This window comes from Lithobates pipiens, unplaced genomic scaffold (assembly GCF_037356315.1).
Source record: "Lithobates pipiens isolate NorthernLeopardFrog02 unplaced genomic scaffold, aLitPip1_a1.2 Scaffold_3, whole genome shotgun sequence".
NCBI classification, from domain to species: Eukaryota; Metazoa; Chordata; class Amphibia; order Anura; family Ranidae; genus Lithobates; species Lithobates pipiens.
Window position 1 is genome coordinate 284,111,380 of NW_027507790.1, and position 23,121 is coordinate 284,134,500.

Consider the following 23,121-nt stretch of genomic DNA (forward strand, 5'->3'; position numbering starts at 1 on the left):
AAAATATGCATTTAATTTTTTTTTCACAGGAGCCTGCAGAGCATTGCACCCGTAATCATTGGATTGTAGGTGCAATGCCAGGCTCCTGCACATGTGGTCGCAGTCCATTAAGAATTACAAGGATGTCTGCAAAATGTGACAGCAGGTGTGGAAAACTGATCCCCTGCCCACTGTCATGGGAGGGGGTGGAGTTGGGGCATTGGGGTGTGGGGACAGGTCTGGAGTGATGTGGTTGTAATGTGTACTATACGCCAAAAGGTGAACGTATTCTTTAATTAGCTCACATAGACTATTCAATTTATCAATTGCCTAAAATGTATTTTTAATGATCTCTAATCAAAGCTACAGAGGGAAAGAAGTATTTGATCCACTGCTAATTTAGTTTTTTTGCCCACTGACAAAGAAATCATCAGTCTATCATTTTAATGGTCAGTTTATTTTAACAGCGAGAGACAGAATAACAACAAAAATATCCAAAAAACGCATATAAAAAAAAAGTTATTAATTGATTTGCATTTTAATGAGTGAAGAAAGTATTTGATCCCCTATCAATCAGCAAGATTTCTGGCTCCCAGGTGTCTTCTACACAATAAAGGGAGTGCTCCTAATCTCAGCTTGTTACCTATATAAAAGTCACCTGTCCACAGAAGCAATTAATCAGATTCCAATCTCTCCACCATGGCCAAGACCAAAGAGCTGCCCAAGGATATCGGGGACAAGATTGTAGACCTACACAAGGCTGGAATGGGCTACAAGACCGAAGCAGCTTGGTGAGAGGTGACAACAGTTGGTGCAATTTTTCGCAAATGGAAGAAACACAAAATAACTGTCAATATCCCTCGTTCTGGGGCTCCATACAAGATCTCACCTCATGGAGTTTTAATGATGAGAACGGTGCAGAATCAGCCCAGAACTACATGGGAAAATCTCATCAATGATCTCAAGGTAGATGGGACCATAGTCACCAAAAACACAACTGGTAACACTCTACGCCGTTAAAGACTAGAATTATGCTTTGGGGGTGTTTTTCTACTAAGGGGGCAGGACAACTTCACTGCATCAAAGGAACGATGGGCGGGGCCATGTACCATCAAATCTTGGGGGAGAACCTCCTTCCCTCAGCCAGGGTATTGGAAATGGGTCGTGAATAGGTATTCCAGCATGACAATGACCCAAAACACACAGACAGGGCAACAAAGGAGTGGCTCAAGAAGAAGCACATTAAGGTCTTGGAGGGGCTTAGCCTGTCTCCAGACATTAAACCCATAGAAAATATGTGAAGGGATCCGACGATTCAAGTTACCAAACATCAGCCTTAAACCCTCAATGACTTGGAGAGGATCTGCAAAGAGAAGTGGGACAAAGTCCCTCCTGAGACGTGTGCAAACCTGCAAAACTACAAGAAACGTCTGACCTCTGTGATTGCCAACAACGGTTTTGCCACCAAGTACTAAGTCATGTTCTGTGAAGGGATCAAATACTTATTTCACTCATCAAAATGCAAATCAATTTACAACTTTTTTTAAATGCGTTTTTCTGGATTTTTTTTTTGTTGTTGTTGTTATTTGGTCTCTCACTGGTAAAAATAAACCTAGCATTAGAATTCTAGACTGATCATTTCTTTGTCAGTGGGTAAACATACAAATCAGCAGGGGATCAAATACTTTTTCCCCCTCATTGTATCTCATTTATATAAATCATAAAGTCTTAAACTCAGTATATGCAGGAAAAAGTCCTCTTATGCTCCCAAACTACAATGCTTCTAAATGCTAGACAAGGATTTAAAAGCAGCTTTAATCTTTTACATTCAGCTATTTCAGGAAAGGTGTATGTAATACCGTACATAAAATACATCATACATTTTACTAACGGGGTATCATCTGTGGCTGATTAGAGACTTTACTATGCTGGAGGAGGTCTTGAAAGCAATTATCAAAGTTGTCAGAACACAGTTTGGGTGCAGCCTTGTTTTCCGCAGGACTGCCGCTGGAGGGCAAGGAGCTCCAACCGAGCATAAGAAATCCTGCCATGTTCAGGAGAAGAGTGGACAGGCTCCTTTCACTGTCCACATAAATTAGCTAAGGATAACGGCGATGTTTTAACACATAACTATGTCTGAGAATTAGCAACAGATTCTTGGAAAACTACCCAACAATGAAGTGAGCACTGCATGCCCGGGTCCTAAGAAACCACCTACCTGTTCGAGTTTTACTGTTAGTGAGAATCTCCTGAAGCCGTTCCTGAAGCTTATCTGCTCTTTTCCTCTCCAGGTGAAGCTGCCGCTTCAGGTCCTTAAGCTATGAGAAACAGTACAAAACAATCTGTGTATTGGGGAGCAGAGAGGTCAATATATCCTGATGTCTGTGTATTAGGAGGAGAGGAGAGGTCAGTGTATCCTGATGTCTGTGTATTAGGAGGAGAGGAGAGGTCAGTGTATCCTGATGTCTGTGTATTAGGAGGAGAGGAGAGGTCAGTGTATCCTGATGTCTGTGTATTAGGGAGGAGAGGAGAGGAGAGGTCAGTGTATCCTGATGTCTGTGTATTAGGAGGAGAGGAGAGGTCAGTGTATCCTGATGTCTGTGTATTAGGAGGAGAGGAGAGGTCAGTGTATCCTGATGTCTGTGTATTAGGAGGAGAGGAGAGGTCAGTGTATCCTGATGTCTGTGTATTAGGGAGGAGAGGAGAGGAGAGGAGAGGTCAGTGTATCCTGATGTCTGTGTATTAGGAGGAGAGGAGAGGTCAGTGTATCCTGATGTCTGTGTATTAGGAGAGGAGAGGTCAGTGTATCCTGATGTCTGTGTATTAGGAGGAGAGGAGAGGTCAGTGTATCCTGATGTCTGTGTATTAGGAGGAGAGGAGAGGAGAGGTCAGTGTATCCTGATGTCTGTGTATTAGGAGAGGAGAGGAGAGGTCAGTGTATCCTGATGTCTGTGTATTAGGAGGAGAGGAGAGGTCAGTGTATCCTGATGTCTGTGTATTAGGGAGGAGAGGAGAGGAGAGGTCAGTGTATCCTGATGTCTGTGTATTAGGAGGAGAGGAGAGGTCAGTGTATCCTGATGTCTGTGTATTAGGGAGGAGAGGAGAGGAGAGGTCAGTATATCCTGATGTCTGTGTATTAGGAGGAGAGGAGAGGTCAGTGTATCCTGATGTCTGTGTATTAGGAGGAGAGGAGAGGTCAGTGTATCCTGATGTCTGTGTATTAGGAGGAGAGGAGAGGAGAGGTCAGTGTATCCTGATGTCTGTGTATTAGGAGGAGAGGAGAGGTCAGTGTATCCTGATGTCTGTGTATTAGGAGGAGAGGAGAGGAGAGGTCAGTGTATCCTGATGTCTGTGTATTAGGAGAGGAGAGGAGAGGTCAGTGTATCCTGATGTCTGTGTATTAGGAGAGGAGAGGAGAGGTCAGTGTATCCTGATGTCTGTGTATTAGGAAAGGAGAGGAGAGGTCAGTGTATCCTGATGTCTGTGTATTAGGAGGAGAGGAGAGGTCAGTGTATCCTGATGTCTGTGTATTAGGAGGAGAGGAGAGGTCAGTGTATCCTGATGTCTGTGTATTAGGAGGAGAGGAGAGGTCAGTGTATCCTGATGTCTGTGTATTAGAAGGAGAGGAGATGTCAGTGTATCCTGATGTCTGTGTATTAGGAGGAGAGGAGAGGTCAGTGTATCCTGATGTCTGTGTATTAGGAGGAGAGGAGAGGTCAGTGTATCCTGATGTCTGTGTATTAGGAGGAGAGGAGAGGTCAGTGTATCCTGATGTCTGTGTATTAGAAGGAGAGGAGAGGTCAGTGTATCCTGATGTCTGTGTATTAGAAGGAGAGGAGAGGTCAGTGTATCCTGATGTCTGTGTAGTAGGAGGAGAGGAGAGGTCAGTGTATCCTGATGTGTACTAGAAGGAGGGCAACTAACCTGTGATCTAAATATAATCAGAGTGTGTATTATACAAAGAATGTTACTTACAGCAGCACTTCCTCGCTTCTCTACAATTCTCTGCCCATCTGTTGTATCCTTTACCTCCTAATAAAAAAAAAACACAACAAACCACCTTACAATATTTCGAAAAAGATATTGATGTAATTCTCATAATAGAAGTGAAAGTAGCTCTGATGGAGAGTGGAAGACAAAGCAGAATAGGGAGGAGGTATCACAGCAGGGGGCACCTTCGATGGTCATGGGGCGTGTGGGAAGGGGTCTCACCTGTCTCAGCTGTTCTATTGTCCCATTAAGACTTTCTTTCACTTTTTCAGATGCCTTGATTTGTTCCATTAGTGAGTCTAGCTCCTTCTGTTTCATCTGAAGGTAATTAAAACAGCATAAAATTAAAATGTAACACCTCTGGTGCTGCAAGTATGTCAGCACAAAGTAAAATAGTACCTTCTAAAACACGGTCATGTACTTTGCTTATGGGGTACAGACAATAAGTTTGTTGAATATCTTTCTCCCACCCGGCTGCTTATACTCTCTCTCAATTTGCTTAACCTTACAATGTAGATAAACCCAGAGACCTGGCATCCATTTCATTCTTAGCAAAAAATCTTAGTAGGAATTTAGCCTTTCAAAAATTTCACAGAATGCCACTGAAGGTGAAAAAGCCAATAGAAAGTTATGTGAATCTGACTGCATCAGTAATGAAAGCCAGTTGGTCACTTATGTACCTATAAGAACATCCTCGGCACAGCTGCGTCACAATGTGATTTGAAATTTTCACCGAACGCTCTATTATAAGCCAAAGAAAGGAGCAATGAAGGGGGTTAGCTTATCCTGTGACTAATACTCATGGTTTTAGGACATTGGCAGAGCAGCACTAACATAAAATGGTTTGTAGCTCCTCTATATATAGTTAGTGAGGGAGGCAATCCACTGCAAGTGTATAAAACTAGGGATGCACCGATACCGGTATGGGTGCCGATACTTGGCATTTTCCGGTGTATCGGTACTCATTAAAATGCACCGATACCAGCAACCGATGCCGGAGGTGACGTCCGCTTGGGCGGAGCTCGGGAACCGGATAAGGGTGTGGCCTCTCCACATGGCGGCGAGTGCCGTTTCCCTTATGACATGTGCTTTGCTGCTGCTGCACCTGCTACATGGCTTCCCCACATGGCAAACGTCCGCCATACACTGTGTCCCTTCATATTATGGCGAAAATGTGTAATTTTTCCTTTTTTTGGTTTAAAAAAATGGTCACATGACCAAAATTAGGTATTGGTGAGTACACAATGTCAAGTATCGGTACTCGTACTCAATGTCAAAAAAGTGGTATCGGTGCATTCCTATATAAAACTGATGCTACAGCACTCAGTCCTACCAGCTAGAAAACTGAATCTAATTAAAACTAAAAGAAAAAAAAGCTCTGTGAATTAGCTAGAAAACACGAGTTTCAATATTAATCTTACATGCAGATCTGCTGTATGTTCTTCTTGAAGTTTTGCAAAGTCTTCCTTGTGTTGCAGCTGGTTCCTTTCAACAGTTTCCTGTAAGAAGTCTCAAGATTAGACAGAGAAGACACACTGATCCAGATGCAAAGAAGTGAATAAAACTGACAGGTTCGGTGACATTGGAAGCACATGGATAACCCCGCACTCACTTCTGCCTCCTTTAGTCGACGTTCAAACCATCCTTTGGTGCCCTCTAGTGAATTAATCTGTAAACGCAGCTCCTCTGTAGTCTGCTGTAAGCCTTCCAACTCCCTGCAGCGCGCCTGAGGATACAGAACAGATTATAGGTCACATGAAAAAATCTCTAATAGAAAATTACAGCCTTTCAGCCAACGAGAAGTTAAAGTATTGCAACAAACCTCATGGGGGGCAGATAAACAGCATCATATAGACAATGTCTGATGGTATAACCAGCCCAGTTGTCTGTATTACAGTTGCCAAAACCACCTATCAACAGTCTGTCCTCATCAATGCCCCTCTGGTTATGAAAAGCAAATATATGGGAAACTATGATGCATTTTCAATGATACCACAATCAACTATTGTTGTGACATTTTCTGAAAACAGATTTAGAATGTTAACTTTTGCCCTTGATGTTTCCATATTTTTATGGAAGATTTGTTGATTTTAGATTCTAAAACGTATACATTTTAAGTAACAGTTTTTGGGTCCCCTGCTGGCGGTCCAGGCTCCTCCCCCCTGCTGAGTACCCCCAAAAGCAAGCCTCTTGCTATAGGGGTGCTTGAGCAGGCTCGCTCCTCCAGAGCTGCGCTCCTGTGAATGGACATTGTCCAGCCCCACCCTCTCCTCATTGGCTCACTGGCTTTGATTGACAGCAGCATGAGTCAATGGCTCCCAGTGCTGTGTGAGCCAATGAGCAGAGAGATCCGGGAGACCAGCTGCTTTCATGCACATCGCCGGATGTAGATGGGGCTCAGGTAAGTATAAGAGGGGGCTGGGCAGCTGCACCCAGGTATTTTTTTTTTACCTTGTATAGAATACATTAGGGTAAAAAACCTTCTGCCTTTAAAGCCACTTTATTTCTAGGTCGTTTTTCTTTATTTGAAACACTTTAAGCCGCACCCTGATGAATAAGGGCCTGTTCACACTGCCCAGCAGCCCAAACAGCTGTTGCCTATACAGCATTTTGGGCTGCAGAGCCGTACAGCAGGGGATGAGCATCACAGAGCTCTCTTTTATTTAACAACTTTATATGAAGTGTACAGAGTGACACTACATGCATGTCACTGCACAGCAGCCCATTGCTCTGCATCTGCCATGCAATGACATGTGGGAGCATGCAAAGCGGTGTGCTCTTATGCACACGTTACATAATATTGCACAGCTCTGGAATGTAATAAAACACTGTGTTCTGGTCTGAAGAGGACACACAAAAATATATTGTTTTCTGTGCGTCCTTGCAGTTTCCATGAGGTAAAGCACAGGCAACTGCATGCATACCATTGTCCTCATAAGTTTACATACCCTGGCAGAATTTATGATTTCTTGCCCATTTTTCAGAGAATACGAATGAGAACACAAAAACATTTTTCACTTTGGTTGAAGCCATTTATTATCAATCAACTGTGTTTACATACCCCAGTTCTTAATACCGTGTATTGCCCCCTTTAACATCAATGACAGCTTGAAGTCTTTTGTGGTATTTGTGGATGAGGCTCTTTATCTTCTCAGATGGTAAAGCTGCCCATTCCTCTTGGTAAAAAGCCTCCAGTTCCTGTAAATTCTTGGGCTGTCTTCCATGAATGGCACATTTGAGATCTCCCCAGAGGGGCTCAATGATATTGAGGTCAGGAGACTGAGATGGCCACTCCAGAACCTTCACTTTATTCTGCTGTAGCCAATGACAGGTTGACTTGGCCTTGTGTTTTGGATCATTGTCATGTTGGAATGTCCAAGTACGTCCCATGCGCAGCTTCCTGGCTGATAAATGAAATGTTCCTCCAGTATTTTTTGATAACATTCTGCATTCATCTTACCAACAATTTTGACCCAATTTCCTGTGCCTTTGTAGCTCACACATCCCCAAAACATCAGCGATCCATCTCAGTACCTTTCATCATAGGCCTTGTTGACTCCTCTCCAAATGTAGGCACTTTCGCAACGGGCGTTGGTGGTAAAGCACCGCTATTTTTGGCGGCACTTTTCGACTGATAGCAGGGCGCTTTTAAGCCCCGCTAGCGGCTACAAAAGGCTTAAAAGTGCAGTCAAAGCGGAGCTGCAGTGGCACTTTGCCAGCGTTGTCCATTGATTTCAATGGGCAGAGGCCCTATAGGAGTGGTGTATGCACTGCTCCTGCAGCGCCTCAAAGATGCTGCTTGCAGGACTTTTTTTGAGTGCCCTGCCAGTGCACCGCTCCAGTGTGAAAGTCCTCAGGCTTTCACACTGGAGAGGAGAGGCGCTTTACAGGTGCTATTTTATATCGCTATAGCACCTGTAAGGTGCCTCAGTGTGAAAGGGGTCTTATGGTTGTAGCCAAAAAGCTCAAATTTGGTCTCATCACTCCAAATGACTTTGTGGCAGAAGGTTTGAGGCTTGTCTCTCTTCTGTTTGATATATTGTAAGCGGAATGCTTTGTGGCATTTGGGTAGTAATGGCTTCTTCTGGCGACTTGACCATGCAGCCCATCTTTCTTCAAGTGCCTCCTTATTGTGCATCTTGAAACATCCACACCACATGTTTTCAGAGTCCTGTATTTCACCTGAAGTTATTTGTGGGGTTTGCTTTGCATCCCGAACAATTTTCCTGGCAGTTGTGGCTGAAATTTTAGTTGAACCCCTCATTTTCCACTTGACGATTAGAGTTTGAACACTGCGAATTGTCATTCTCAATTCCTTGGATATCTTTTTATACCCCTTTCCTGTTTTATACAGTTCAGCTACCTTTTAATTTATGTCTTTGGTTACCTTTAATAGCCATTCAAACCCCCTTTGTGTCAACCTGTGTGCATGTTATCAGGCCAAAATCGCCAGGGTATGTAAACTTTTGATCAGGGTCATTTGGCTAGTTTCTGTTGCCATTATGATTTAAAAAGAATAAACACAGTTGATTGATAATAAATGACTTCAGCCAAACACTAACCATGAGTTAAAGCGGGAGTCCGCCGGGACTCCGCGTTTTTTTTTTTTTTTTTAAAAGCCAGCAGCTACAAATACTGCAGCTGCTGACTTTTAAAATAGTGACACTTACCCGCCCAGCGCGCCCGTGATGTCGGCACCCGAAGCCGATCTCTAGATCGTCTTTCGGGTGCTGCCGCCGCCATCTTGGGTATGGGAATCAGCAAATGGAGCCTTTCAGCTTCATTTCCCGGTTCCCTACTGCGCATGCGCGAGTCGCGCTGCGCAATAAGGACGGTCCCCGCTGCCTCTGGGATCTGTGTGTTTCCCAGCAGGCAGCGGGGCACTTGCGGAAAGGGACGGGCACTTGCGGAAAGGGGCGTAATCTACGTCCCTTTCCGCAGAGAGCTATCCCGGAAGTGGGTGCAGTTACCTGGATTATCCAGGTAACTCCCCCCCCCTCCCCCCTGAAAGGTGCCAATTGTGGCGCCGGAGGGGGGGAGGGTTCCGATGAGCGAAAGGTCCACTTTAGGGTGGACCTCCGCTTTAAATCTTTTTTGTTATTCATATTATCTGTAAAATGGCCAAGGAATAAAATTCTGCCAGGGTATATAAACTTATGAGCACAACTGTATTGTGAATTGGCCCTAACGGCTAAGATTAAAAAAAATAAAAATGACATACCAAGCCGTCCTGATGTGTCTTATTTTTACTCAGCTAGAATACACCAATATTCCGGCACAGAGAGGAAGAGCGAACAACAATAATTGTGCTGCTTTACAAAAAAAAAAAAAAGGGAAGAGCAGCATATATAGGCAGCAAGCAAAAACAACTGTCCCCATGGACACATAAAAGTACAATCTATAAAAAGAGGTTATGTAAAGTAAACCTTTCAGCTCATTCCTGCAGCCTGTTCTAAAACAACTGCCAACCATCTATTTATATTTTCTTGCTGATCGTTTCAAATTTAGGGAAATTGGTATTTTTTTTCTATTTTGATTTTCTCTTTTACATTTCTGTAGTTTAGTTTTAATGCTGCACATCATTTTATGGATGGTTTAGTTCTTACTGAAAGATTTATTTTACATCCATTAGTCGCTGGGCACTCTACAAAAAATGAGGCACTTTGGGTAGAATTTATGACTAGATGCAAATATAAAATTGAACAGAAGTGACCTTATTACCATCTTGCAGTGTGTGCTGTGAACTTCGCCCTCTAGTGGACAGCTGTACTGCACCATCAGCGTGAAGCATGCACCCAACCAGATGTATGCTCGATTGAATAAGAAAAGATGAAACCTATCCTACATATTCAAAAAAAAGGTTGATGTTCTGAGATATACTATACAACCTGATTGTACAATCGCCTTTAGATCCAACAACTATGTTATATAAAGGCTTGTGAAAAAGGATAGAAAATGATTGGCTTGTATAGATTTGTCCTCACATTACATAGTTTTGATAAATTTAAATGTGATTGTACAATCAGATTGTAGTTACGTTTGTCTACTCTTAGGGGGCATATTTTTAAAGTGGCATAAGGTGAGGTCTCCAATTATTAAACACTTTTCTGGTTGGCAAAAACTCCTTTACTGTTCATGCTTTCCCTGTTGGGTAATATTCGCCACTGTCTGCTAAACACATGGGTTTCCCTATTTTCACCTTCAATAAATGTTATTGAATTTAAAGAGGAGCTCCACCGTAAAAAAAATATTAAAATCCAGCAGCTAAAAATACTGCAGCTGCTGTCTTTTAATAAATGGACACTTACCTGTCCAGGGTGCCCGCGATGTCGGCAGCCGATGACGAGCGATCACTCATCTCTCGGCTGCCCCCGCCACCATCCTCGGTCAGGGAATCAGGAAGGGAAGTGTTGCGGCTTCACTGCCCGGTTCCCTACTGCGCATGCGCATCTTCACTGGTCCCCGTTGTGTTCTGGGAACTGTGCATTTCCCAGAACACAACGAGGGGGGGCGGGCATCTGCGGCTATTCTGCAGCTAGCTATGCCCAGAAGTGGGTGCAGATACTTGTATTATTATTATTATTAATAAAAAAGTGTAGTGCTCCAACAATCCTACAAAAAGGTTTACATATATACTGTAAATATCACATCATATGAACTGAGGTAACATTGCAAAGTGTCCACAAGTGCGATTCCACCACTACTATGCACTCACCAGAGCAAGCACAAAATTCACCGGATATGGTTTTGTCATCACTTAGGGTCTCCTTCCTGATCCCTGCAATAGATTTCCCAGTAACGGTGAGGCACACCTGGGCAGCTCGTTCTATGCAAGGAGTAGCTCACCACACGGAGCCTTTTCATTTCCTGAGTCCATGACTATCCAAGTTCACCCAGCAGAATCTGATCTATCAGATACTCACCTGCAGCTTGTATTGCCAGCACAAGGGATCGAGCCGGATGGCAGGCTTGGCTGCTCACCTGAATTACTTGGTATACAAGACTCTTCCAGTCTTCAACGCTCCTGGGGACTTTACCTGGTATAGGCCTGTCTCCAAAGAACACAGGCTCCAGGAATTATTATAGCAGCCGCTGTGCGACAGTAGCAGGGATCTGGCAGTCAGCACTCTGTTTGCAGCTGTGAACCTAAGCCTAATACCAGGTCAAGTCTCCGGGGGGAGGGGGCATCCTTCCATCTCCATCCCTTGTGCACAAATTGTACACCGACATGTTTGACACTTTTTTGGCGACCAGTGGGGCTAATACAGTGATCAGTGCTAAAAAAATATGCACGGTCACTGTACTAATGACACTGGCTTGGAAGGGGTTAACATCAGGGGCAATCAAAGGGGTTAACTGTGTGCCTAGCCAGTGTTTTACTACTGTGTGGGGGGTGCTTTTACTAGGGGAAACATAGATTTGTGTCCCTGCTTTTCCATTACTGACAGAACGGCGATCTACCTTGTTTACGTAGGCAGCTTCCCATTCTACCTGTGTACCGAACGATCAGCGGGTGCCAGCAAACATGGGGTTCAGAGGACCCGCTGATCCGCCTGCGCTGTGTAGAAACACAGCGTGAGCGAGCCGCCAGTAGTGCACACTCAGATCCGATACTTGGAAATGCAGAATCACGTATCATACACGTGATCCTGCGCAGTGCAGCCAATCTGTAGCAGTAAAACTTCTATAGGGCAGATGGCAAGTGGTTAAGAACAGCCATAAAACTGGAAATCTGATGTTAAACATTGTAAACTTTGCTGCCTTTACCTCTCCCTACTTACCTTCTCATCTCTCAGTTGTCCCCTCAGGTCCTCCTCTCCACGGTTTTTCTCTTCGTGAAGCTCCCTCAGTTCCTTCTCATATTTGGCTCGAATACTCAGGACCTCTTTTTCGTGCTGGAGCTTAATATTCCCCACCTCTTCCTTGTGCCGAGCCTTCTCCTGCTGCATCTCAATAGCCATTTCATCAAGCATGCCTTTTCTCTTATCAGCGCTCTACAGAAAGATAAAGAATGGGTAAGCTAAGATAGAAAGCAGGCCAAGAAAAAAAAACAAAAAGTAAATGTTTTTATTTCCACTGCAAAATACAGCAAATTTAGATCAGCGTGTTGTAAATTTTATTAAATGTATTTTTTTTAGCATCTATTTAAAGTTTAAGTCCATCGTAACATTAAAATCCCTGCATCTACAGACATCCACAATCTAACACTAACCTATCTATAGTTATCCCTGTACAGAAGAAATCAGTATACATACCTTTTCTGAAGCAGATTCAATCTGGTCTCCAGTGGTGGAAGCTCTGCAGAGGACACAGCCGATGACAGCTGTGAAATCAATGGGGAGTGGCGCCACCCATAGACTTACTATGGGGCTCCCGCTGTCCTCTGCACCCGTCTCCACAGCAAATCCGGCTGATTGGCTTCATAAAGGTATGTATACTGATTTCTTCTTTACAGGGCTAGATAGGTTAGTATTCGATCGTGGATGTCTATAGATGTGTTAGGGTGGACTTCTACTTTAAAGCTAGTTATGTTGTATGTAGATGAAGACAGCCATCAATGATCTTAGTTGATATAGAAACGCCGTCATGTTAGTAGTGTCTTGCAGCGATTGTGCGCACTGCTAAGCTGGTCACACACAGTTCTAATTTCAGCCATTTCATTCTGAACTGGCTGAAATTCCAGCTACAGGTGGCCCCAGCAGCAGCACCCGGCTACACAAGCTTTAAATGAAAAATTGGCAGAACAGTCAATGCATCCTACCAGATGCAGTCACTGTTCAGGTATTCAAGCAGCCACAGGGATCACAACTGGCTAAATTCAATAGCTGGAAGCAGGGATTCCTTCATAAACTATATTTAAAAGGCAATTTTTGGATAGAGTGGAGAGGGATTAGGACACCTGTCAGGTTTCTTTCTTGCGGTCTGTCTGTTCACCAAATTTTACCATTATCCTTGAAAGTGAAAGCAAAAGAAAATACCACATTTTGGCATTTCCCCAGAACATAATAGTGGGGATTTCTTACAGTGGGGACACTAGTTATGGTAACAACCAGAAATTCCCTCACTTTAGAGGGATATTCTCTCACTTCCTGTTTAGTTTATGGTAAAGAAAGTGAAGGGAAAATTTGCCAATGGGATACAAATGGCAAAAGTAAACCTTATTGGGGTTATAACCACCCCCTTTACTCTATCCAAAATAAAAAAAAAAGGAAAGATTTGCCTTTAGTTGTAAGCCGACCATATATTATGTGAATTTTTCAGGGGATTTAAAAGTATGAAATTCCGCTTTTCAGTGTATGAATACCACAACTGGGAGACAGGCGGGTAAAACATTAGATAATGTGCACCGAGGTAAAACATCGGATAATGCGTACACCCATAAAGGCTTATTGGAATTGAAATACTCGCATGTGCATTAGTTCATTCGGTATTTTTGTAGAAAACTACTGCATAACTTACTGGATTATGTGCAAGCTGTGTCCAGCTCACATGCGGAGGAGATTGGGGAGGGTTTTGTGTAAATACCTTATCTGATTGGTGTATGCCCCATTATAGCAATTGGTACCTTGGTAACAGTGACACATATGTGGTCTTGCATGATAAGCTATTGAGATATTCTTCTGTCTATTTATAATTCAGAATGCTGCTGAATTTATTGCCATTTACTGTATCCTAATTATGAAGGCTGCTGAATTTATTGTAATTTAATGACACTTTAATGTTAATTTAATGTTACTTTGTGTTTTAAAATGTTCGTAATAATGCTTTAAATTGCTCCAAATGCTAACACTCGTGACGATCTAGCGTCCTACGATGGCGTTTGCTATTGGATGGGAGCGCCGTTTGTCAGGTGAAATTTTGCACCTGATTGGTTTTGATACCAGGGTATGCATACAAATAGCGTCTTCCGGTTGGCAGGTCACGCCCTCAGACGAAGTCGGATATGATGAAACGCGACCAGCTGGAAGTGACGTCTGCACCTCAACTCTGCGTTCCACGATCCAGAGAAGCAGGAAGTGGTCCGCTGATGTACACAGTGAACTCTTCATCTCTTTCCGGCAACCGGGATCGTTAAAACAGGCACAGTGCACTTTGAATTAATGCTTTAAAGTTCTTGCTTTCTGGTACGATTAATGTATTTGGGGGGGCTTTTTTATGAATAAAGCTGTGAAATAGGATTACACTATGGTATTATTTTTATTCCTTTCACATGGCATATTGGAGCCTTAGCCCATTAACACTGACATGTAATGGAGGAGGAGAGAGGAACAAAAGGAGTGATTTGCTTTGAAGGCATACGAATACAGGTTTTCTGGTGAGTGGAATTCATTTAGTGCCAATTTTATATTGTTTGTATACAGATATTTATGTTTTATAGTAGCCGCTTTGGGATATACATTCTTATCATATATACTATTTGGGGTAAACTCGTTTAACCGTGGGAATTTATTTAGAGGCGCGGAGTAGTGTTCAGTAGGGCGCATTGGGAACACTGTTTTTTACCCTTTAGCATGGACAGAGGAACTTAACAGATTTCTCTCATTCAGCCTGCAAGCTCAACAGGAGAAATATTTGTGTGTATAGCTGGCCTTACTTTCTCTCAGGGCAAGGTTATCATTCTGATAAGACAGCTAGAAATCAATACATTGTCTAGGTGGTTTATCATGCAGCAGATTTTCCTTGGAACACGTTTTTTTCCCCAAAAAGGGAAACAGCAACAACTGAAATAGTTCACTCAATTAAAATATAGGTTCCCTTTTAGGAACTCCATACCTTTCTCGCTTCATCCAGATCCTGCTGTAGTTGCTGAATTTCCTGTTTCTGCTCCTGTAGTTGCTCCAGGAGACGGCCATGTGCCCGGTTGGCCTCCTATTGAAAGGGAACATAGTTAGAGAATGTTTACCATACACAGTCAGTATATTAAAGCCGAGTATGGTAAACCACCAAACTCGAGTTTAAAAAAAATATATAGATTTAATGCAATTATGTGTTCTTAACTAACAAAATGATCTACACACAAATCGGAATTTACGCCAATGGATTTTGTTGTTGGAAAATTTGAGAACCAGATCTGCAATTTTGTGCGACAGAAATTCCGATGGTCGGAATTTCCGACAACAAGCTCCGATCACACATTTTCTGTTGGAAAGTCCGACCGTGTGTACGCAGCATTAGAATGAACATGGACTGGATGAAACCTCAATGTATGGACAGCACAAGTCTATGTGACTCGTGATATATTACAATACAAAAAAAGATGTAAACAACAACAAAGCTGTAGTATCTGCAAGTCAGGGGTGGAAAAAAAACCCACTAAGAATGATATTAGAATTGCTCAGGTCAGAACTCTGTGCAGGCCAGTCAAAGTTCCTCCAATCCAAATTCACTCATCCATGTCTTTATACAAACACTTTTATTGGGATTTTTAATACTCATCCATGTCTTTATGGGGGCATGAAATTGTCCAAAATGTCTTGGTATGCTGGTGTCTTATGAATTTCCTTCATTGGAACCAAGGAGCCAAGCCCAACCCCTGAAAAACAATTCCACACCATAATCCCCTTCCACCAAATTATTTGGACCAGTGCACAAAGCAAGGTCCATAAAGTCATGGATGAGTGAGTTTGGGGTGGAGGAACTTGACTGGCCTGCACAGAGTCCTGACCTCAACCCGATAATTCATCCTAAAAGGTGTTCTAGGAGACTGCGAGCCAGGCGTACTCGTCCACATAAGTGCCCCCACAAAAGCACTTCTGGAAGAATAATCATACACTCCTAAAACATGTGGACGGCCTTCCCAGAAGAGTTGAAGCTGTTGTAGCGGCAAAGGGTGGGCAAACTCCATATTAAACCCTAGGGACCAAGACTGGGATGTCATTAAAGTTCACGTGTGTGTAAAAGCAGGTGTCCCAATACCTTTGGTAATATAGAGTATTTCATTGATAGTTGATCAAATGTTTGAGCTTTGCAGCAAGTTCCTATGTGTGCTGGTGACATATTTTATCTAATTCCAGAATATGGTCTCACTTTCTAAACAGCGTTGATCAGCTGTGTTTTCTGCGTAAAACGGTAGCCTTGAAGCTGCTGGAAATGCTTGTAGAAATGGGGCTGCTATCCTGGGAACACTGAATAAAATGCTGAATATTTGAAATAGCCTTAGAACATTTTGCTTTACCCAGGACAGCTCTTTGCAGCTGTTTGTGTCCTGCTTTATATTGATGCTATATATGGTGCCACCCAATAACCAATCTCACATTAGGATGGCGATTGGCTCAAACACTTACTAGCTTCACAGTGGGACTTGTACTTTCACAGCTGGAAAGCACAAGGTTATGTACAGCCAAGCACAAAGCAAGCTTTAATAATGCAGAATTTGTCCCAAAAAACATCCTACCGTCAGCTGTGTTTTCAAATCTTCCCTTTGCTGCAGCAGAGCTTCCTTGTCATTTTGCTGCTGCTGGATCTCTGTCGTCAGTGCTGCATTCTGGTCTCTCAGTAAACTCAGCTCCTGAGTCCTTGACGTCTGAATCTGCACACAGACAAAAAGTTCATAACCAATATTCGCCGAGTTCCCTCTGTATCATTAAAGTGGTTGTAACCTTACAAAACCATTCACTGCCAGACCCTCAGTGTGTTGAAAACAAAGCCTCTAAATACCTTTTTTCAGATATCTTCGGTTCACACAGGGGGCGACGCGAGGCGACACGACTTGCCGTGCCGCGACCTGACAAGTCGCCCCTGTTCTGTACTACGGAACCGTTCGGAGTGACTCGAGTCGCTCCGACTTAGAAAAAAGGTTCCTGTACTACTTTTGGGCGACCTCGGGCGACTTGCATTGACTTCTATGCAGAAGTCATTTGCAAGTCGCCGCTGAGGTCGCGGCAGGTCGCGGCAGGTCGCGCCGCGGCAAGTCGCGTCGCCTCGCATCGCCCCCTGTGTGAACCGAGCCTAGTCACGTGACTCCCGCCTCCTCTATTCCTCTGATCTACAAGCATCAGTGGGAGGGGCCAAGATCTCCCTCTGACATCAGCCTGGGATGTCACCATGCTGGTCACTCAGCCTCTCCCGCTGTAGCCCTTGGATGGGGGAGGAGAGCGGCCGGGAGTCATGTGACCGGCCTAAAGGTATCTGAAAATAGGTATTTAGAGGCTTTGTTTTTAACAAACATTTACTCTGTGTGTTATGGCTGCATAAAAGAAAGGGGCTGACAGTGACATTTTTTTCAGTTTACTTTACTAATAGTAGTGGCAGGAGTGGAGGAGGGCTGGGGCAGAGACGACACCAACGCACACATGATCTGACAAGCAGGGAGAGAGGAGATCAGTGGATGACAGAGGCACATGAACTGACCACGGTAATCAGGGCTCAGCACACCAAGGGGCACACAGGAACAGGCAGGATCAACCAGATTTACAGCTTACAGAGGGACAGGTTAGACGGCACAAGGACTGTGCTATTTAACCTGCTATAAGAGAACAGGAGTTACTTTTTTTTTTTTTTTTTTTTTATGGTTACAACCACTTTAATGACAAAATAAAAATGAGGCAAGGTACAGACAGCAAATCACAGTTAGGCCCCATTCACACCAGTGCTTTACTCTGGTAAACATCTACTATTATTATATTTCTTATCACTAATGATTAGTCTGTTTATCAGGTATCCACATACAGCCCAACTCAAGTACTGCATGCAGCAACATACATTATTACAGTAATCAATAACTCAATACGAGCAGATACATCTTCATGTGTATCCACCGCTAAAAGTTTTTTTTGGGTGGCAATAGATTGGATAGAGTGCAACGGGTTAAAACCCTGGTCAGATTCTGTATTACCATGAGAGTCATTCTCTGTTTTTCCTGTTGCCCACTGTCACTGGGTCAGAGTGTGATGGGTTACAGTTGTCACAAAACAAGAATTGAAAGAAAATCTTCCAATGGGGACACAGGTTTTGCTGACAACTTACTGGGTGTTTCTCTTTATGCCACGTACACACGATCGCACATTCCGACAACAAAATCCATGGTATTTTTTCCGACGGATGTTGGCTCAGACTTGTCTTGCATACACACTGTCACACAATGTTGTCGGAAATTCCGAACGTCAAGAATGCGGTGACGCACAACACGTACAACGAGCCGAGAAAATGTAAGTTCCATAGCCAGTGCGGCTCTTCTGCTTAATTCCGAACATGCGTGGAACTTTGTGCGTCGGAATTGTGTACACACCATCGAAAATTTCCGTGTGTCGGAAATTCCTATGGAGTCTACACACGGTTGAAATTTCCTACAAAAAGCTCCCATCGAACATTTTCCGTCGGAAAAAAACGACCGCGTGTACGCGGCATTACTGTAGAGAGATTTCCTCTGACTGTTGTGTTCTCAGGACAAAAAGTGAATGCAAATCTACCAAATGGGAAACAGCCAGCAAAAAAAAAAAAAAAAATCTGTAATATATATATATATATATTTATATATACACACACACACACATACAGGAGGGTTCTCCCATTCCTTACTCTATTCTAAAACCAAGGGGAAAAAAATGTGCTTTCATGCAATTCTGAGTGGATTTTATTTTATTTATACAGGTTTTCAAATGCATAGATGTAAATAAGAGCTAATGATAGATTAATAGGACTTTTGTATATTATTTTATTGTTATACAGCCTTAAAGAAGAACTCTGGTCCCATTAAAAAAGCATGAAATGCTTCCATTTGACAAGCGCCATCATTTCTCAATATAACAAGTAGATTTTCCTACTCATAATGAAAAAGCGGCCAACATGCTCTAGTAGATAAATCTGAACCCCAGACACATAAAATACAGAGGATTAGTGAAGCTCTGTAATCATTACTGCAGACCTAAAGCGGAGCTCCACCCAAAAGGGGAAGCTCTGCTTGTTTGCCTCCTCCCCCCTCCGCTGCTACATTTGGCACCTTTTTAGGGGAAGGGGGGGTACCCGCTGCAAACTCAGCCGTAATTCTGGCCCCCCTCCTCCTTCCCCCGCCTCCGGGCCAATCACAAAACGCAGCAAGCTTAGCGCATGTGCAGTAGGAAACTGGCTGTGAAGCCACAAGATTTCACAGACGATTTTCTTTTAAATGATATGGTGACGGCAGCACCCGAGAGCCCATTATAAAATCGGCTTGGGTGAAGAGACCGCTGAATTTATGAACAGGTAAGTGTCCTAATATTAAAAATGTAATTCTTTCTGAAGGAGCCCCGCTTTAAATGTGTTTCTTTAATGCAAGCAATGTAAGTACCCAAATGTTACTTGGTATTAGCCCTTGCAGTTCATGTATAGCAGAGGGTAGACTGGGAGAAGGAGAAACAGCACAAATAGCCAATCAATCACACTGCAATGTTAAGGGCATTCTGATTGTAGAGAACGGAGCACATTAGCTTGCCACTTCTCCTTTCACGGTCCAGTCCCTGGGTGGGGGAGGAACAAGACCTGCAAGTATTACTGAACTGCAGCAAAGACAAATCAGGTGTTATGCTCTGCAAGATAAGACTGTGCTGCATGGCAGAGCTGTGTAAATGTTGGAACAGGATAAACAGAAATAAGTCTTTTGGAATATAAAACAGTCCCCTTTACGCATTTCATCTGTGCATTTAGCCGTTTGCCTGGAGTTTAGATTTTAGATCCTCACAGACGGTCTCTATAAATACCATTGGTAAAATTGTCCGGTTAAGGAGGATCGGTGGATTCAACAAGGCGTTATAATTCACAATTTTGCATCTGTAAAAAGCAGTTAGACACTGACAGGTAAAGTGAATAACAATGATTATCTTGTTACAAAGTTATCTGAAAGTGGGTGGGGTATATTAGGCAGAAAGTGAAGTTGATAGCACATGTGAGGATCAAAGTGACTTTCACAAGGGAAAAATTGTAATGGTTAGATGACTGCGTCAGAACATCTCCAAAACTGCAACTCTTGTGAAATGCTCCCGGATGTTTTACTGCAGTTGTTATGACCTATCAAAAGTGATCCTAGGAAGGAAAACCAGTGAACTGGCGATAGAGTCATGGGCAGCCATGGCTAATTGATGCATGTGGAAAGCCACTACTGGACCATGTAGTCCGATCAACAGAAGAGCTACTGGAGCTCAAATTGCTAAAAAAAATAGTTAATGCTGGTTCCGACTCATTGCATCGTAGTGTGTTACATATGGAACTGCGTAGCCCCAGACTGGTCCAGGTGCCAATGCTGACCTGTGTCCACAGCTAAAAGTGGCTACACTGGGCAAGGGAGCATCAGAACTGGACCAAGACGCAAAGGAATAATGTGGTCTGGTGAATTTAAGAATGGTTAAAGGAAAACGAGTTTGAAGGTGTTGACTTGGCCTCCTAATTCCCCTACCTCACAACTTACAGGACTTAAGAAATCTGTTACCGATTGTTTGAAACCAGATACCACAGCAAACATTCAGAGTGGAGTCCATGCTTCAACAGGTTATGATGGATCATCATGATGTTATGACTGATCGGTGTATATAAATGATTGATTTTCTAAAAATAGTAGGGTGTCATGATATTTCTAGATATATGTAGTGTATAAAGAAAATCTGTAAGGATAGAAATATGAAAGATGCCTTTGCTGGCTTGCTCCAGGTTCATGACTCACTAAACAATGAAGGATGAAGATGACGGGCCAGACCTTCAAAACAAGTCAGCAATGACAGTTCCCATATTTCAGACCTCACAGGTTCTTCTAATTGAGAGTTCTTCTTTAAGTTGTCTAAAACTGTACCCAAAAGAAATTGTATTACCACAATAAGCCTGATGGATGAATAGCAGATCAAAACTGGATTTACACGTTTGTATACTTTTACTTACCTTAGTAACCCTAATAAAGCAGGCATTATATGAAGCAATATTGGTGAGTATTGGAAAATTATTAGTAACCAGCAAGAGAGGTGAATACGGGATCAGAACAGAGATGTGTATGTGATTTTGCACACATCTGAGGGGTGTAAGGGCAAAACCAGTGATTGGCATGGTTAATGGATGGCAATGTACCTGTTCCAAGGCTGCTAGGTTGGTACGGAGGGCATCGTTCTCGGACAGAATGTTGTCCACCTGCTCCTGGCTCTCCGCGCTCTGCCAAGCTACCTACATGCGATTGGGCGGCAGGCGCACAGAGAAGCAGGGATATTTACAGGTCACATAGTAGGAAGAGAGAAGCCAAAGAGAGCACAGAGTTTAGTAACAAAAGCAAAACAAGAAGACAATAAAAACTGCAGCGACTTTAACCAGAATATGACGACATACTTGTTCCTGAAGACCGTGCAGGGCCCGATCATGGTCTTGGTTCAGGCTCTGGATCTGTTCTTTTAGCTCAGCACAACTCTGCCAATACAGAATATATAATAAAGATCAAATATGGAAAAAGAATTGCAAAGCCTTGATTGCTCACCAGCATAAAAGAAAAACTGTCTGCACCCTACCATATACTTGCTTTTATTCTGGTATCTGCAGAATGGAAGAAAGATAAACAAGTTGAGTCTGATGTAGTAACTAAGGCTCGACCGATCAGAGCGGCCGATTATTGGGGCCAATACTCAAAATGTTGTAAATAATCGCTATCGGTGAGAAACTTATCGATATTAGTCAGACTCCCCCCTGCACGGCGTTCTCTGCAGTCTCCTCCAATTTGCTCCACCTCTGCAGCTGGGCTGAGAAGGCTGCTCTGTCAGTGGTGCGGCAGGCAGCAGAGAGATGACATCATCTCGTGCTGCCCGCCTTGCATCAATGCTGTTCCACCCCTACAGCAGGGCAGTGAAGGCTGCTCTTTACAGAGCTACAGCCACGGGCGAGCAGAGAGATTGTTATGTCATCTCTCACCACCCGCCCGCATGTGGAAGTTTACCCGCTCGGAAGCCGCTGGGGAGAGCCTGTCAGAAGTGGTGTAAGTAGTAACAAGCTGCATCTGGGTGGCAGGTGACAGGTGATGGTGACAAGCGGCATATGTGCATAAGTTATATTTAAAGCAATTTATTTTTCCCAGTGGTTTACTTTTAATGTTTAAAATTTTAATAAACATGTTCCGTTTATACCATATTTGTGTAGAAATTGTGATCTTTCAAAACTTTAAAATGTACAGAATATGGGCACCTGTTATCGCCCATTAGCCTGTAAGGTGGCCGATAATTGGTATCACTCCTGAAAAAACAATATCAGTCTATCCCTAGTAGTAACACAGTCGGTTCACATTGCAGACTGATAACAGAGAACACGTGGGATATTTAACTACAAAGTGTCACCTCAGTCAGCTTGTGGAGAGTTTTTACATTACAGAAGTAAGAACATTTCCAAAACAGCAGTTTATGTTCTACCTTTATCAGTAGAACGTATGCCAGGGCTTCCCCACTTCCTGAATGTCTGCTGCATTTGTACAACATTTATCTCATACATAATGAGTTAGATTGTGGTAGAATTAACACACCAACCTGTTGCAAAATTTAAAAGTGGCGTGAACAATTTTTTAAACATGTACCTCTGAAAATGTCTTAAAAAAAAAAAAAAGGCAGAAAAATATGTGGCAAATATGCCACATAATGCAACAAAACCACCGCAAAGCAATTTGACACATTTATTACACAATTTGCAACATTATGATAACTCTGTTGCATTTCCAAAGCAGGCCATAGATGGTGCGATTTTCTTTCCCACAACCACAGTATTTGGGAAAGAAAATCACTCGATTCCCATATCAACACAGTACTGCAGAGCTATTGTGTTCTCCCAGTGGGGAGGCAAGGGAAGCTGTGCCTTCAGGGAGGACACGGCGATTGCTGCTAGCGGTTATAGCTGCTGGCATGCTAAATAGCCGACATGCACACAATTCGACTGATGAATCAACTTGGGTACAATCAGCCTGCCCATAGATGGATCAAATGTAGACCGGTCCCTGCTGAACCGGTTGAGGTTCGTTCCATCTATGGCTGGCTTAAGATGCAAAGGCAGCAACTTTATGTCCCCCTCTTTGGACAGGGTGTAGATAGGTTACATTTTCTGCCAGTTTTTTTTGTGATTTGTAACCATATTGAGGAGACTTTTCTTTTACTTCCTATCCCAGTAACACCCCAAAAAAAGCAGAGAAGGATTTTACCAGGACACAAAGGCACAGATAGAAATTATAATACT

At 43.1% G+C, this 23,121-nt stretch overlaps 1 protein-coding gene across 3 annotated transcripts in view; it reads right to left on the reverse strand.

Annotated features, from left to right (window-relative positions):
* LOC143941206 (GRIP1-associated protein 1-like) overlaps positions 1 to 23,121 on the reverse strand; it is a 115,878-nt gene that overhangs the window by 68,716 nt on the left and 24,041 nt on the right. For 2 of the 3 annotated variants that reach the window (XM_077463243.1, XM_077463242.1), the window contains exons 14-23: positions 21,247 to 21,324; positions 20,995 to 21,087; positions 16,364 to 16,498; positions 14,743 to 14,838; positions 11,751 to 11,963; positions 5,582 to 5,695; positions 5,391 to 5,468; positions 4,192 to 4,287; positions 3,955 to 4,011; positions 2,198 to 2,297 (exon numbers count right to left, since the gene is read on the reverse strand). In XM_077463243.1, the coding sequence (XP_077319369.1) occupies positions 2,198 to 2,297; positions 3,955 to 4,011; positions 4,192 to 4,287; positions 5,391 to 5,468; positions 5,582 to 5,695; positions 11,751 to 11,963; positions 14,743 to 14,838; positions 16,364 to 16,498; positions 20,995 to 21,087; positions 21,247 to 21,324 (1,060 nt within the window). The remainder of the gene's footprint in view (positions 1 to 2,197; positions 2,298 to 3,954; positions 4,012 to 4,191; positions 4,288 to 5,390; positions 5,469 to 5,581; positions 5,696 to 11,750; positions 11,964 to 14,742; positions 14,839 to 16,363; positions 16,499 to 20,994; positions 21,088 to 21,246; positions 21,325 to 23,121) is intronic. The other variant, XM_077463244.1, reaches the window with a different exon arrangement.